Source organism: Pleurodeles waltl, chromosome 8 (genome assembly GCF_031143425.1).
Source record: "Pleurodeles waltl isolate 20211129_DDA chromosome 8, aPleWal1.hap1.20221129, whole genome shotgun sequence".
Classification (NCBI taxonomy): Eukaryota; Metazoa; Chordata; class Amphibia; order Caudata; family Salamandridae; genus Pleurodeles; species Pleurodeles waltl.
The window spans coordinates 879,771,249-879,789,565 of record NC_090447.1 but is presented as its reverse complement, the minus strand read 5'-3'; the positions used below and the strand labels follow the sequence as shown (position 1 = coordinate 879,789,565).

At 45.0% G+C, this 18,317-nt stretch overlaps 1 protein-coding gene across 8 annotated transcripts in view; it reads right to left on the bottom strand.

The window, feature by feature from the left end:
* The window catches only part of DOCK9 (dedicator of cytokinesis 9), a 989,328-nt gene that overhangs the window by 54,948 nt on the left and 916,063 nt on the right, over positions 1-18,317 (bottom strand). For all 8 annotated transcript variants that reach the window (XR_011194943.1, XM_069205169.1, XM_069205175.1 and 5 more), the window contains one exon: positions 917-1,107. Coding sequence is in view for 7 of the 8 variants with exons in the window: in XM_069205169.1 (XP_069061270.1) it covers positions 917-1,107 (191 nt within the window). In the remaining variant the exon portion in view is untranslated. The remainder of the gene's footprint in view (positions 1-916; positions 1,108-18,317) is intronic.

Here is an 18,317-nt window from a genome sequence, read left to right as displayed (position 1 = left end):
ATAACACCTCAGTCAATTCAATGAACTCAGGCCTGTAAGATCAAGTATGTACAGTTCAAACAAATAAAACCAAACCTATAACACATTTCTATTGTTTCCTTAGATGCCTTGTGCAGTGCTCATCATTCAACTCCACCAGATTTAAACACTGACTTTGATTATTCCCAAAGAAGAAGTGAGAATACTCAAGTTGTTCTTGGCAGATGGGTACTGTTCTGGTACTATAAAGAGTCAGCCTAGTTCCCCTGGAGTTTCCATAGTAGGAGTGGGACAAAGTAGTGTGGAAGGGAAGGATGCACCGCTAAAGCTGGCTAAGCCAACTCCAACTTCAGTATCCAGTCCTTCCCCTTCATGCACGCATTCCTACATTTGGCACCAAGATCCCCAAGAGACATGGATATGTTCAAATACATTGACTGTAAACTAAACTACCTTAAGCATTAAACACAGACTCTGTAAGAAGTATACATAGCTATAATTCTCAAGAGACAAAGTACTCTTCAAGAGGCTTGATTTCAAAGACTAAACCCTACACTACCTTATTTAAAGTGCTAGTTTCATTGTTCAGCAACTTGAGCCTTTGTGTTCTAATCTAAGATTTGGGGCTATGTGAGCTAATATAATCTAATTTATGTCCTGATATTTCCTTTGCATGCTTTCCACTCCTCCTTTTAATGGTAATACATACACATTAGATCCTCTTTTCCTGAATGTGCAGGACCAAACGTATTTACCTTGTCAATTTATGCAAAGCATTCTCTTCAGAGGTAAGTGGTAAAATCATCTATAGTAATCATGGGAAAACACGGATTCCAAACTTGTTTCTGGGTCATTTTCTCAATAATACACAGCACAGAATTTAGAAACCTGCTAAAGCAGTCTTTCTCTTGATCATTTGCAGAGTGGCATCACTCACCTGCACACTGACGCTACCCTGGAGCTTTAGCTGCAGTTTAATCATATCTACATCAGCTGATGAGCAAAGAAGTCGAAGCTCTGCCACCTTTTTACTCATTTCATCTATTGCCACTTCAATTGGATTAAGGTCGGTGTGGTGCTGGTACATCACTGGGATGCGCTTCTTCACGTATGGAAAACAGTGTATTGCTGTGTTAAAAAAGACTACAAATGAGGACTTAAAACTGTAACACAATTCATTACATCACAACTGTGGACAGGATATTTATCATTAGGGTCCCACACTTACAGTGGTTAATACATGATCATAAACTGAAGCACACATTTGAAATGATAAAATTAATAGGATATCAGCTCCAGGTATGATAAAATGTGTGTGTGGTGCAAAGTTGTGTACAGACACAAAGATAAATCACACCAAATAGCATTGCAAGATACCTTATGAATATTCAGTGCAGCGACTTCCCATTATGAAAATCTTAACCATCATGACCAGCAGGAGTCATTCTACAACTTATTTAAGTGCTGCTTTTCTTCATTAGTAAGAAATGAGTCATAAAGCCCCCAACATACAAAGTTGGACGGCTACAAACCCAGACAAATAACACATTTCTATGGCTTACTCAGATGATCAGGTGGAGTAAGTCAAATTAACACTTAGGGACACTGGAGAGTGCAGTCTGAGGGCTTTTCCCCTAATCAAAATACAGTGCACGTCTTCCTATATCAGGCCTGAGCTTACTCCCTTCTGTGAGAGTATGACTGTCAATCTCACCACTGGTCCGGTTCAACAATAGGACTCTAGAGCCAGAGGTTAAGGTTTCAACAGATGTCCTTGCATGTATAATTTGGTGGGGACCATTCTCAACTCAGTGAATTATCAATCCCTAAATCAGTCAAACATCACATGGGTCCAGTGGTGCATTTGGCATCATTTCAACAACTTGGATTGTCCATTTCTTTACTCATGGATTACATGCACAACTGCCTTTGTAGTTCATCTAAGTGATGACATATCCAGCTCTTCGGTTTCGCCCTCCAGAAAGATAAACGATGGGCGTGAGAGATACCTTATATTCATAGACCAGTGTCACTTCTATCGCTGAAAGGCTTGTACATTTTTGTAGGTTTAACAACTGGTAGCATTTAGACAATGCTAGTTATTACTGTATGCTTTGCACCCTGTAAAATCTACTTTAGCTTATGTTGCTTTTAAATTATATTTTATATTCCGATAAATTATATAATTTGCTGTATCATATATTTTACCATGTAATGTTTAACATTTGTACACAACTCAAATGGTGTTTCTTTGTAAAGGGCTATACCAGCCATCTGAATTAAAAAGGTAATAAAATAAAATAAAATGCCCTTGCATTGTTGACCAAAAGCACTTCCAGTGGGCAGAATAAGGTAGTAATATTTATCTCTTACCTAGAGAGAATGGCAGCTAGCTACCCTGGAATACCCATGGTGGAACAGGAAAATCATTGGCTACACACTTTGCACCAGACAACATCGTTGATATGTTGCTACAATAGCTTTCTACATATACATTGTACTGCATCACTCAAGAGGTTTTGGGCAAGAAAGAAAGCCAAGACTGTTTAGAGTCTAAATATGAAGCTTAAATTTCATAGAAATATCCTTGTTTATTATTATTAAAAAAGGACAGGATCTCAAGCTGACTTCTGGAAAATCGACTGGCACTTGAAGTGTACAAGTAATTCACGATTACACACAATTCTTTTTTAAAGGATGCAGCAGTAAAGAGGTGCCTGTTAAAATTGTTATTTTTCCACAAGTAATAGTGCCTAGTAGGTTCTTAAAAATTATAGTTGTACAATCATACAGGCATCATCAAAATGCGTCTCATTTCTTCTTAACAAACAGTTCACTCAGGTATTGTTTGATGTCTTAAGAGATTTCAAGATCTGCAGCTCTCAAGCACGTATGTGAACTGTAGAAACAATTTATCTCATAATGCTTTTTTAGGCATTACCTTAGCCCAGTGGGGAAAATACAAACATTCATTACGGATGCTAGGTCTGAGGTATCCATAACATTTTGGTCATCAATTGATTTAGGACGTTAGTTTTTTTGAAAGAAGGTAAAGATAATGTAAAGCTATTGAAACAGTGGTACTACCACCCCATCGGTGTTGTAGACTGTAAATATAGTGCCTCTCACTTCTGTGGTGACAAATACAAGATCACAACATTTCTCAGCAAAAGGGTCATCAGACGGATGTGAGTTATATACCAACAAAAGCATGATCTATAATTTGGTTGATAATCTGTATTTCATAGTTTCGAATTTCTCACATGGCAGGTTTTCAGTTAATGTTGTGTGAAAATAAAATTCTACCAGCACATTTTGCAAATTTGAACAATCTTACATCCTTGCGAAGCTGCAAAGATTTTAAGTTTCTTGTGTCGGAAAAGATTACCTTTAGAAAGCCTTACCCGGCACTCTCACCGGGGCAATATGTATGGCTCACAGCCTGTAAGGACAAGGTCTATCAGAACAGCAGCATAATTCTTTATATGAAATACATAATTTGCAGTTGTCCAATACTAGATGAACTCAAGTTGTTTACATTCAGTGTCGTTAGGTCGAAGCCTACCAGACAGTGCAGCTATCTGTTTTGGTAAAGATATCTTGGGGTCATTCCAAACGTTTCCCTGGGAATGCATTCCGCCCCTTGCTTAACTTTGGCTTTGTAACTCACATTTTCCTGCAATGCATTTATCCTGTTGCTTACCAGTGGCTTTGTGTTTGTAATTCACATTTTCTGACTTTCTATTTTCTGACAATTTGCTGGCTTTATCTGTTTTATGCTGTCCAGCTTGAGTTTGTCCCTCCCAAAGACCAAAGCCTTTTCACACTCTCTCTTCCTTGTATTCTTCCACGAGTGCTCCTTTCTGTAAACAGGTCTGTAAAATCTTGTTCTGATCTTGTCACATTTGTTGTGCATTCAAAGACGGAGGTCAAGTATCAGGCTTTCTCTTCCTGAGGGAGCATGGTGTTTACTTTTCATTCTCTGACTTCAAAGTGAGAGGATTTATGTGAAAATCCTGCTTGACACCGGAGGTAGGAAAGAGTTTTTTTCCGAGCACACAACAGTTAAGTGAACTGTGGAAGTATTTCAGAATATATCAGAATTAGGAAAGCACAAATGAAGCACATTTTTTTTAACTTAAATATGATCAAAACAAATCAATACACTAGTTGATGCCATTTCCACACATTATTTTGTGTGTGCCGTATAGTTTTATTAGTAAAACTGTATGTATGTGGAAATGTAATGGTCATTTCAATTGAAAACGTGTTTAAAGGCAGTGTGTTAACACATCATGCATACTCCACTCTACTGCATGCTACTCTGCACCATTTCACTCTACTCTTCTCTGCACCACTCCACTTTACACCACTCCACGCCACTGCATTTTACGCCTTTTTACTCTACTGTATGCCAATGTCCTCTACACCACTACACTCTACACCACTAGAGTCTAGGCCAATCCACTCTACCTCTCTCTGCAATACTGCATTCTATGCCAATAAACTCTACACATATGCACTCTACTCTGTACAACTCCACTCTACTCACCTGCACTCTATGCCAATCTACTGTATGCCACGCTAATCTACTCTGCACCACTGCACTCCACACCACTCCACTCTAATTTAGTCTACTCTGAAACAATCTACTCTACGCTTCTGAACTCCACGTCACTCTACTCTACGTCAATGCACTCTACATTGCACCAATGTACTCTAAGCCACTGCTCTCTATGCCACTCTACAACACTGCATTCTAGTCTGCATCATTGTACTCTATGCCACTCTACTCTGCATCACTGCACTCTACACCACTTCACACTGCAGCACTTTACACTAGCCACTACACTCTCCTTGACTCTACGCTACTCTACATCACTGCCCTCTACGCAACTGCATTCTATGTCCCTGAATTCTATGCTTCTGCGTTCTATGCAACTATACTCTGCAACACTCTAAGCCAGTGCACACAACACCCATTCACTCTTCCCTACACCACTGCACTGAATGCACTCTACTCTACACTATTCTCCTTGATGCCACTGCACTCTTAACGAAAGCAGTCTACACCACTCTACTCTAGGCCACTGCACTCTACGGCACTCTACTCTACACTACTGCATTCTATGCCAATGTACTCTGCACCACTCCACTCTACAAAACTCTATGCCACACTACTCTGCACCACTTTACACCACTGCGCTCTACGTCATCGTACTCTGCACCAATCCACTCTGGGTCACTGCACTGTATTACGCAACACTTTAATCTAAGCCACTGAATTGTAGGATGCTGCCTCATATGCCGCTGGACAAAGGTCCACCATTCTCTAAGCCAATTCATTCTACACCAGTCCACTGTATTCTATGCCACTCCACTGTACGCCACTCTACATGGCTCTATGTCTCTCCAATACACAACACTCTATGCCATTCCACAAAACTCTATTCCACTCAATGACACTCCACGGCACTCTCCTCTACACCAGTGGTTCCCAACCTGTGGTCCGGGGAACCCTGGGGGTCCGCAAAGCCTTCTCAGGGGGTCTGTGAGAGCCTGGAAACTTTAAACATATTAACAAATATTGACAAATTAGGTCCCCAGCTTCCAGTAATGACTAAGGTGGGGGTCCCCGGATTCCCATGATGATTCAGTGGGGTCCCTGGGTTCCATTAATGTTAAAGTGGGAACCACTGCTCTACACCACTAACTTTTGGCCATACTGATCAGCAGCCACGGTGGTATACATCATGGCTAAACCACTTTGACAAAGCCAATATCTCTGCATACGTGAGATCTATTGGCTTTGCCAATACTTGCTTTTGATGATGGGATCCTTCACCAAGAATAAAGGAGTGTGTGACTTGTGTGACCAGTGGCCATAATTGCCAGAAAATGTCCTCAGCAACAAAGCTGCACTCTGTGCTCAAACACTAAGGTGGTCATTATGATCCTGGCGATATTACAACCGCAGGGCCAAAACGACGGGAGCACCGCCAACAGGCTGGCGGTGCCTCTCGGCGTATTATGACCGCGGCGGTAGCGCCGCGGTCGCACCGCCGGGGCCCGCGGTTTACCGCCACAATGGCCCCGGCGGATGTAATCCGCCAGGGGGATTACGACTCCCCGACCGCCAGCCTTTTTGTGGCAGTCTGAACCGCCAGGAAAAGGCTGGCGGTACGGGGAGTCGAGGGGCGCCTGGGGGCCCCTGCACTGCCCATGCCACTGGCATGGGCAGTGCAGGGGCCCCCTGACAGGGCCCCATGCTGCTTTTCACTGTCTGCTGTGCAGACAGTGAAAAGCGCGACGGGTGCAACTGCACCCGTTGCACGGCCACAACACCGCCGGCTCCATTTGGAGCCGGCTCCCATGTTGCGGCCCACATCCCCGCTGGGCTGGCGGGCGGAAACTTGGTTTCTGCCCGCCGGCCCAGCGGGGATGTCCAAATGGGCACCGTGGGAGTGCGGCCGCACGGCAGTTACAGCTTGGTGGGCGGCTAATGTTGTAATGAGGCCCTAAGTGTGCACACAAGCCCTGGAAAACTGAGTTAATCGTCTATAGTCCCATCCAAGCTGGACTCCACTGCATCATCCCCAAGCATACCTGAGGAACAAAGATGCTTTAGGCCATGAACGTAGCTAGCAGAGAAACGAAAACCGTACCCAAAAGGTCCACTCTTCACCTGAAAACATTGCCAGAGTGCTGTCAGAACGCTGGATGGCAGACTCTCTTTCAAATGGAGAAAATCTCTTCCACATTATTGTAAACGCTAATGTGCTGATGAATTTGGGCCTTCAGCAAGGAACCAAATGAGACCTTATTCTATGAGGAAGAACCATCTCTCGTGCAGCAAAGCGCAAGCACATCAACAACAGGGAATAATAAATTCAAGAGTCACCTACATATGTAGATTCCAACCAAGGCAGATGTAACTTCACCATTGTATTGACCTTGGTGAAGGTCCCAGCAACAGATGTCTGGGATGGATAATGAAATGGAACTTTGAAAATAGAGGTCCTGTCTCTCCAAGGTTGAAATGCCTGTTTCATAGTCACTGGAAATAACTTGCTCACGCACAAGAACTTATAAATGTTATGCTTATACAAGGTGGACATGAATGCCTCCTTCTGTGGCTTTCTTTTCAACTAAGACATAACTGTGGAGCCATAATCTTGAACACAAACTGGCTCAATCGCCTATTTCTGGAGCAATGGCTCTCACAACTGTTCATTTCAAAACATTTTACCCTAACAAAAAACATGCCCAGCAAATGCACCAGGACATTTCAAAGACTGCTGGTTTCATTGTGGCTCTGTGGCAGGCCATTGTTTTCTAGTCGTCTGCTAGTCCGCTGTTGATGAGGGCTTCTGCCATGTAAAACTTAGGGTCACAAGCTCTATATTGAAACAGAGTGAAATATTTAGTTTTTGATTTACCAACAATAATATCTCTTTGAGGACATTTATTCTCATTTCTAATGTGGCAAGAGATGTGCCCAGAGACTCAACTACCCTTAACTTCACCACAGAAAAGGAGGATGAATTTCCAACACAAACTCCTGTCCACCAGCATTTTTCATGTCCCACAATAAGGATATGTTAGACACCAGGTTAGAGAGAAAGTGATCACCCTCAGTGTTTATTTCCACTATAGAATAGGGGCGAGGCAGTAATAAATATTCACTGGTGTCTCAAATGTCACCAAATACATCAAAACTCTTCTCTAATCTCAACATGGAAGCATATGGCACCAAATATAAAATGAAGTTGTTAGACTTGGCATCCTTGGCATGGTCTACCCTAAAGTTTTGCCTCTGTTTCCCAGGTTGTTGATGGGTGCTGGGCTCTGTCTTTGCTGTTTTTGTTACTCTGGGCACTTTACCACTGCTATCCAGTGCTAAAGTTCAAGTGCTCCTATATAAAATGTGTAGGTAATTGGCTTTCCATGATTTGCATATTTGATTTACTAGTAAGTCCTTTGTACAGTGCACTAAAGATGCCCAGAGCCTGTAAATCAAATGCTACTAGTGGGCCTGCAGAACTGGTTGTGCCACCCACAATAGTAGCACTGTAAACCTGTCTCAGACCTGCCACTGCAGTGTCTGTGTGTGCAGGTTTAAACTGCCAATTCGACTTGGCAAGTGTACCCACGTGCCAGGCCTAAACCTTCCCTTTTCTTAAATGTGAGACACCCCTAAGGTAGGCCCTAGGTGGCCTCATGGGCAGGGTGCAGTGTATGTTTAAGGTAGGACATATCTTAATGTGTTTTATATCTCCTGACAGTGAAATACTGCCAAATTCGTTTTTCACTGTTGCAAGGCCTATCTATCTCATAGGTTAACATGGGGACTACCTTTTAATATGATTTAAGCATAGATTCCCTTTGGGAGCAGATGGACATATGGAGTTTGGGGTCTCTGAACTCACAATTCAAAAAAACATATTTTAGTAAAGTTGGTTTTGAGATTGTGTGTTTGAAAATGCCACTTTTAGAAAATAGGTATCTTCTTGCTTAAACCATTCTGTGACTCTGTCTGTTGTTGATTCCCTGTCTGAGTTAGTTTGACAGTTGGGTTGTTTGCACCTCTCACTAGACAGTAACACAAAGGGAGCTGGGGTGTAGCCTGCATATCCTGATGAGCCATCTGTGCTAGGAGGGAGTGGAGGAGTGGTCACTTACACCTGAAAGGGCTATGCCTGCCCTCACACAATGCAGTCTCCAACCCCCTGGTGTGTGTCTGGGGCCTGGCCAAGGCAGGATCTCACAAACAAGAGAGACTTTCCTTTGAAGTAGGCCTACTTCAAAGGCAGAAATGGGTATAAGAAGGGCACCCAAACCCCTGGAAATCAGATCACTTCTGGAATCAAGATGAACCTCTGCCAAGGAGAAGAGCTGAAGAGCTGAGGAGAAGTGCTGCCCTGCCTGTGACTGTGCTTTGTGGAGCTATCCTGCTGTTGCTGGTTCTGCCGTTGAAAGGGGACAAAGACTGGACTTTGTTGTGCATTCCTGCTTCTGAAGAATCTCTAAGGGCTTGTCCTGAGCTTTCCTCCTGTTGTTGAAGTCCCAGGGCCATCAAAAACTTCCCCTGCCAGCACCTGGACTCTCTGCTTAGACTCCTGCCCTGCCAAGTAGTGCCCTATCCAGTTCCTGGGCCCTTGAAAGGTGAAGCTGGCAGTCCAAGATTGAAAATCCACACACAGACCGCCGTGCGGGGAGATTTTCGACGCACCTTCCCGAGACACGGCTGAGAAAAGACGCATAGCCGGCTTCGTGGCTAAAATCTACACTCCACCTGCATCGCGGCTGAAAGATAGACGTAACGCAGCTGGAGAAACGATGCGCAACACGCGCTAACGGAGACTTATGACGCTAACCCCACACAGCGCGGTTTTGTGATATCGTGCGACCGGATTTTCAATGCAACATCGCTGTGCGCAGAAAACCAACGCAAACCCTGCCCGATCCGAGGTGGCTGTCCGGATCTACTCATCGCTCTCTTGCGGGAGAGGAAAAACGACGCTCACTGACCAGAGGAGGAACGACGCACGGTCTCACTTGATTGTGAGAAATCGACACCCAGTTAGCCTTTTCCGACGCGCACTCGCTCGTGCGGTGTTATTTTGACGCTACCCAGGTACTTTTGAACGCTAACAAAGTTCTCACTGTTTTCAAAAGGATTTAAGACTCTTTTTGCTTTTTAAATTCATAACTTGACTTGTGTATGTTGGATTTTTGTCGTTTTGGTTTTGTTTTGTTAAGATAAATATTAGCTATTTTTATAAACTTGTGTTGTCTCATTTTGTAGTGATTAAACACTGAGTTACTGTGTGTGTTGGTACAAATACTTTACACATTGCTTCTGAAGTTAAGCCTGCCTGCTTGTGCCAAGCTACCAAGGGGGTGAGCGGGGTTAACTGAGGGTGATTCTCCTTTACCCTGACTAGACTTAGGGTCCTTGCTTGGACAGGGGGTAACCTGACTGCCAACCAAAGACCCCATTTCTAACAGAAGTCCTTAGTCCGGCACTGGTCAATATTTTCTTTAGTGAGTTCAGCACTTCTTGGAAGTTTCTGGGCTCAGTATCAGTAAATGCAATGTGCATAGTGGCATCAAGGCCATGGAGTAATCTGTGGGATCCTAATAAAAATGAAGCATTGGGCCAAGGGACAGCAGGCAGCAAGTGCTTGGATTTTGATCAAGGTAAAACAGCATAAACCTGGTGGAAGCATGACTGGAAGATAAATGTCTATATTTGAGAGCATGGAAATGACTCCGGCAGAAGGCACATGGATGGATACACAAAGAGCTGTAGACCAAGTTGCTCTCTGTGTCCTGACTAGACACGTAAACAGATTAACTTGATGCACCTGTTATTATTATTCTTGCTTTGTCAGTGAATTTAAGGCATGCTGCTTATATCTGCTGTTATATGTAGGTCACAACTTCAAATTAGAAAGGCCTATTTACCCTTGCATACTTCCAAGTTTGGTAAATTGATTACTATTAAGTTGAGAAACAATACCATGTTATTTATAGCACCTAAAACAGCAGAAGCGAATTAAGGAGCACCAAAAAACAGATTATACTATATTATTAAGTGTATCCCTAGCATGTAGGCCTTTATATGTTGGAGGTGGATGAAAACTCTGGGACTAAGTTTTTTTTCTATTGAGCTAGATCTGCATACTGCTTGCTTATGTGCCCTTAGGTGAGTTGGGAGTGAAGGATGTCTCTGCATCTTACTGTGCCTTTCCCAATACATAGGTTAGGGTAATAGGTTAGGAGGCTAAGGAATGATTCTTCTTCTAATGAACACCCAACTTAATTTGGTTCAGTTTATTGGGCCTGCCACCTTTCTCAAGAACCACATTCTCACTTACACAATGCCAATCATGTTGGCAAGCCGGGCATAACTAAGTGCCATCATAACCGAATCTAAGAGGGAGGAATAAAGACTTAAATGCTGCAACAAGTAGAGATTTTACTAAACTCAATAGCTCTGTTGCTTTTTTTCTGTGCCCACTTTTTAAGACAAACAAAATAACTCAATGGTAAACTGGAGTACAATTATCTAGATTGTTTTAGAAAGTGAGCACAGAAAAAAAAGCCACAGGCCTATCAAGCGGTCTAAATTCACAAGCTAGAGAGCGTGAAACTTGAAAACCCGGGATGATCTACTTTTTCCAGCTATGTATAAAAGCTCTGTTTGCTTTCGGAGCCCTCAAAGGGAACTAACAGAACGATAGAGTAAACCAATGTAATGAGTGTGCAAACATATCTGTTTTAAACTGCTTTACAGATCATTTTTTGCTTTACATTGGCAAACAAACCTTTTGATTGATTGTTCAGGGTCACTTGTGTAATGGGAACATTCAGTTCGGCTCAGAGGAGAGACATTCTGTGGATAAAGAAACCGCCATACGTTGCATTCACTGTTCAAGCCCTGTGTGGATGCCAGATCTAAAGGAACATCATTTCACTTCTTTCACAAAGGAGCGAAAGGCAAGAAGCTGATTAATAGGTGATCTGTTTGCAATGGTTTCGAAAAGTCTACATACTGGAGCAATAAACTCCTATGGGAAAGGTTAATGTTTTATATATACTATGCAATAACAGTCCCTTCAGACAACGTGTTATTTTTATGATGACTCTGCATAAAATAATAACTTTTAGAGGGTTATTTGAAAAGCATATTCTTCACTTTTGTGTCCCAAACCCTATCGCTTTAAAAAGGTCAGGCCGATTACAGCTTCCCCTTCCTAGCATCGGCTCAAAGAAATGCTGGCAAGGGGAGAATGCATACTGCTCGTTATCTCCAGCTGTACGTGAGAGAGGTCTAGATGCTGTGGCTTGAAATGCGCCACAGTCCCAGCAAGTGCCAGATGTCGGGAACAGATCAAACTCCAGACACGGAAGGTCATTTCGAGTAAAATGTATTTACAACACATCAAAGTACAAAATACACATTGATAACAAGCACTGCCATTGAAACTAATCTTTATTCGTTAAGTTACTGGTGACGCGGACAGTCATGTGACTGAAAAAGCGGTGAGGGAATTAAAAACCTGCGTCCTATTGTAACCACATTATTGAATTTCCGTGACAAAGTCCTTCAGATGAGAATATATGTTTTTGCACACCGCATTCTTTGCAGATAGCTCAAAAATTCAACTCGTTTCTCCAGTGTGGCACATCTGGAATATCTCAGCCAGCCATTTAGCCCACGCATAGAGGCGCTTACAAAAATGCTTTCTTTATTAATATCCACCCCGTTTTAGCCTTTAAAAAGCTCGCCTCTTTTCTCAAACATTTGTTTAAAGATTTGTGGAATAACTGTTACTCGGGTGTCCCAAAGATCTGCTAATTAGATACTTTTACCATGGAAAACTTCGACACTCAAAATCACGGAATGCATAAGCAAGCCTTGCACCTTCATGCTTTGCTTGAAGTTTCAAGTAGATCCTCTCCTTAAACAGCTGTTATCTGAAAAACGCTGAGGCACCAGAATGGCAATATGGAAACATTAGCCTCTGTTGGTCACCGAATTGTTCCAGAGATACCCCTGAGTTTGCCTAACTTTGCTGAGGTCGGACAGAAATACTTCCAGCTTCGCTTGTTCTTCGAGCTGTTTCTGAGATAGCATAGACCTATGTGTACCTGAACCGCGGCCCCGGCGGGCAATGCAGGACCATGGGCGTAGGAAGTGTGGGGGACGCGGGGGATATATCCCCCCCAGATTTTGGAGTGGGGGGGACACGGGGGACAAGGGTGGGGGGGACGAGGGGACAAAGGATTTCCCCTTCTATGATCTGATTTGCAGGGCCATGAGCGCGAAAGCGCGACCTATACTGGCCCTGCACTTGACCTGTGACCTGCTTCCAGCTACCTGCGACCAATCTGATCATGAGGGTGATGTCACAAAGGCCACTCTCCCTCTGCCCTTTTGTTGTGCTGCAAGCACAGGAGGAGTTCTTTCACACCTTGCCCCCAACAGCCCACAGCTGCCTGGAGTCTGCACTTCTGAAAACAAAGGGAGAGAGAGGCCCTTTGTTGATTGCTGTCTGAAATCCGTTCCTGCCGCCCTCTAGCCTGAAGATAGCAGCAAGATTTAAATAAGGTAAGGAGGTTTGGGTAATTAAATAAAGTATTTCCCTTACTTTTTAAATGAAGTGCTGTGTTGCCGAGCATCTCCCTTTTTTATACATTATTGTTGGTTCACTGTAAGATATGAGCAGGGCAGGTTTTAGCGCGCTTGTGTGACAATGTCTGTTAGGGCCCTGTTTCTGTCGCCCTCTGTCTCCCTTTCACCAGGGTCTCCGACTGCCACAGTGCTAATTATTGTCCCCTGAGGTGACTCGGTGCTTGAAAGTGGCTTTGAAAGCACCTGCTGGGTGTTCCTTGCCCCGGACAGTTTTCAGGCAACAATAAAAATTTCAATCCGGTGATTAATGGTCTTCCTGGAGAGAGATTGAAGTTTTGTCTAGTGGAAGTTTTGAGTCATCATAAAATAGTACTAGCGCAAAGAGATGCATACAAACTGCGAGGTATAGATTAGAACGTTATGGTTGTTCCCCATTTTTTCATTAACTTAATGTTGCAAAAGGGGTTAATTTCAGTGAAATTCAGTTCTTATTATTAAAGAGAACCCCCAACCATGGCGTTATGTTTTAAATTCTGAGCCTGGGCTTCTCCAGACTTGGTACTCTTAAACTATACCTGCTACCAGTATGGATGGCCTGTGACTCCCACACCTTGTAGTCCTCTGTCTTATGTAACATGTCCTATAGACTGAGTTACACACATATGATGATTGTCTCTGTGTAATGTCTGTGATGTAAAGTGCTCTGACACCCTACACTGGTATGAGGGATGTATGATGGAACAACACATGTGTACATCACGCATGCCTTAACAACGTGTTCTCAACAACGGCCACGTCTTTATCATGCATGCCTTTACCATGCACACCATTACCATGCAAGCCTTAACAGTGAATTTCGTTGTAAAAGCATGTTTGGTAAAGGAACATGCATGGTAAATTCTTCCCACCCTGCCCTATTACACCTGATACCATACTCCACCCCGCCCAAGCACTTAAAACTCCCCCTTCCCCTCTACCCTGAGCTCTAAAGCCCCCCGCCCTGAGCCCTCAAAGTAACCCTGCCTGTCCTAAATACTACCCCGATCCCATCCCCACCCTAAATCCCAAAACCTACCCTGCACTGTCCTAAAAACTACCATTACTCCTCCGCCCCTTCCCTGAACCCTACAACCTACCCTGCCCTGTCCTAAAAACTACCTTACCCCCTGCCCATGCCCTAAACCCTAAAACCTACCCCGCCCTGTCCTAAAAACTACCCGACCTCCCCGTCCTGTACCTTAAAACGAAACCTGCACTGTCCTAAAAACTTCCCTGACCCCACCCCTGCCCTGAACCCTAAAACCTACCCTGCACTGTCCTAAAAACTACCAGACGCCCCTGCCCTGAATTCTAAAACCTGCTCTGCCTGTCCTAAAAAAAACTCTGCCTGTCCTAAAAACTACCCGAACCCCCGACCCCACCCTGAATCTGAAAACCTACTCTACCCTTTCCTAAAAACTACCCTGACCCTGCCCCCACCCTGAACCCTAAAACCTACCCACCCTGTCCTAAAAACTACCTGACCCCCTGCCCTTGCCCTGAACCCTAAAACCTAGCCCGTCCTGTCCTATAAACTACCTGATCTCCCCGTTCTGTACCCTAAAACCTACCCTGCACTGTCCTAAAAACTTCCCTGACCCCACCCTGAACCCTAAAGCCTACCCTGCACTGTCCTAAAAACTACCAGACACCCCTGCCCTGAATTCAAAAACCTGCTCTGCCTGTCCTAAAAAACTCTGCCCGTCCTAAAAACTACCCAAACCCGACCCCACCCTGAATCCTAAAACCTACTCTACCCTTTCCTAAAAACTACCCTGAGCCCTGCCCCACTCTGAACCCTAACACCTACCGCCCTGTCCTAAAAACTACCTGACCCCCTGCCCTTGCCCTGAACCCTAAAACCTAGCCCGCCCTGTCCTATAAACTCCCGGATCTCCCAGTCAGGTACCTGTAGGAAAGTACCATCTTGCCTGGCATGTTACCCCCAATTTTTTCACTGTATATATGTTGTTTTAGTTGTATGTGTCACTGGGACCCTGGTAACCCAGGGCCCCAGTGCTCATAAGTGTGCCTGAAGGTGTTACCTGTGTAGTGACTAACTGTCTCACTGAGGCTCTGCTAATCAGAACCTCAGTGGTTATGCTCTCTCATTTCTTTCCAAATTGTCACTAACAGGCTAGTGACCATTTTACCAATTTACATTGGCTTACTGGAACACCCTTATAATTCCCTAGTATATGGTACTGAGGTACCCAGGGTATTGGGGTTCCAGGAGATCCCTATGGGCTGCAGCATTTCTTTTGCCACCCATAGGGAGCTCTGACAATTCTTACACAGGCCTGCCACTGCAGCCTGAGTGAAATAACGTCCACGTTATTTCACAGCCATTTTACACTGCACTTAAGTAACTTATAAGTCACCTATATGTCTAACCTTTACCTGGTAAAGGTTAGGTGCAAAGTTACTTAGTGTGAGGGCACCCTGGCACTAGCCAAGGTGCCCCCACATTGTTCAGAGATAATTCCCTGAACTTTGTGAGTGCGGGGACACCATTACACGCGTGCACTACATATAGGTCACTACCTATATGTAGCTTCACAATGGTAACTCCGAATATGGCCATGTAACATGTCTATGATCATGGAATTGCCCCCTCTATGCCATCCTGGCATAGTTGGCACAATCCCATGATCCCAGTGGTCTGTAGCACAGACCCTGGTACTGCCAAACTGCCCTTCCTGGGGTTTCACTGCAGCTGCTGCTGCCAACCCCTCAGACAGGCATCTGCCCTCCTGGGGTCCAGCCAGGCCTGGCCCAGGATGGCAGAACAAAGAACTTCCTCTGAGAGAGGGTGTGACACCCTCTCCCTTTGGAAAATGGTGTGAAGGCAGGGGAGGAGTAGCCTCCCCCAGCCTCTGGAAATGCTTTGTTGGGCACATATGTGCCCAATTCTGCATAAGCCAGTCTACACCGGTTCAGGGGACCCCTTAGCCCTGCTCTGGCGCGAAACTGGACAAAGGAAAGGGGAGTGACCACTCCCCTGACCTGCACCTCCCCTGGGAGGTGTCCAGAGCTCCTCCAGTGTGCTCCAGACCTCTGCCATCTTGGAAACAGAGGTGCTGCTGGCACACTGGACTGCTCTGAGAGGCCAGTGCCACCAGGTGACGTCAGAGACTCCTTGTGATAGGCTCCTTCAGGTGTTGCTAGCCTATCCTCTCTCCTAGGTAGCCAAACCCTATTTTCTGGCTATTTAGGGTCTCTGTCTCTGGGGAAACTTTAGATAACGAATGCAAGAGCTCATCCGAGTTCCTCTGCATCTCTCTCTTCACCTTCTGCCAAGGAATCGACTGCTGACCGCGCTGGAAGCCTGCAACACTGCAACAAAGTAGCAAAGACGACTACTGCAACTCTGTAACGCTGATCCTGCCGCCTTCTCGACTGTTTTCCTGGTGGTGCATGCTGTGGGGGTAGTCTACCTCCTCTCTGCACTAGAAGCTCCGAAGAAATCTCCCGTGGGTCGACGGAATCTTCTCCCTGCAACCGCAGGCACCAAAAAGCTGCATTACCGGTCCCTTGGGTCTCCTCTCAGCACGACGAGCGAGGTCCCTCTAATCCAGCAACTCTGTCCAAGTGGCCCCCACAGTCCAGTGACTCTTCAGTCCAAGTTTGGTGGAGGTAAGTCCTTGCCTCACCTCGCTAGACTGCATTGCTGGGAACCGCGACTTTTGAAGCTACTCCGGCCTCCGTGCACTTCCGGCGGAAATCCTTTGTGCACAGTCCAGCCTGGGTCCACGGCACTCTAACCTGCATTGCACGACCTCCTAAGTTGTTCTCCGGCGACGTGGGACTTCTTTGTGCGACTTCGGGTGAGCACTGTTTCACGCATCCTCGTAGTGCCTGTTTCTGGCACTTCTCCGGGTGCTACCTGCTGCTGAGAGGGCTCCTTGTCTTGCTCGACGTCCCCTCTCTCTCCTAGTCCTATTTGCGACCTCCTGGTCCCTCCAGGGCCACAGCAGCGTCCAAAAATGCTAACCGCACGATTTGCAGCTAGCAAGGCTTGTTGGCGTTCTTTTGGCGGGAAAACACTTCTGCACGACTCTCCACGACGAGAGGGATCCGTCCACCAAAGGGGAAGTCTCTAGCCCTTTTCGTTCCTGCAGAAACCTCAGCTTCTTCTGTCCAGTAGAAGCTTCTTTGCACCCGCAGCTGGCATTTCCTGGGCATCTGCCCATCTCCGACTTGCTTGTGACTTTTGGACTTGGTCCCCTTGTTCTACAGGTACCCTAGATTGGAAATCCACAGTTGTTGCATTGTTGGTTTGTGTCTTTCCTGCATTATTCCTCTAACATGACTTCTTTGTCCTTAGGGGAACTTTAGTGCACTTTGCACTCACTTTTCAGGGTCTTGGGGAGGGCTAATTTTCTAACTCTCACTATTTTCTAATAGTCCCTGCGACCCTCTACAAGGTCACATAGGTTTGGGGTCCATTCGTGGTTCGCATTCCACTTTTGGAGTATATGGTTTGTGTTGCCCCTATCCCTATGTTTCCCCATTGCATCCTATTGTAACTATACATTGTTTGCACTGTTTTCTAAGACTATACTGCATATTTTTGCTATTGTGTATATATATCTTGTGTATATTTCCTATCCTCTCACTGAGGGTACACTCTAAGATACTTTGGCATATTGTCATAAAAATAAAGTACCTTTATTTTTAGTATAACTGTGTATTGTGTTTTCTTATGATATTGTGCATATGACGCTAAGTGGTACTGTAGTAGCTTCACACGTCTCCTAGTTCAGCCTAAGCTGCTCTGCTAAGCTACCATTATCTATCAGCCTAAGCTGCTAGACACCCTATACACTAATAAGGGATAACTGGGCCTGGTGCAAGGTGTAAGTACCCCTTGGTACTCACTACAAGCCAGTCCAGCCTCCTACAATACCATAAAACTACCCGCCCCCACCCTGTATCGTAAAACCTACCCCGCCCTGTTCTAAAACTTACCCCGACCCCACACCCTGAACCCTAAAACTACCCGCCCCCACCCTGTATCGTAAAACCTACCCCGCCCTGTTCTAAAAAACTTACCCCGACCCCGACCCCACACCCTGAACCCTAAAACCTACCCCGCTCTGCCCTAAAAACTACCTGACCTCCCCGTCCTGTACCCAAAAATCTACCCTGCACT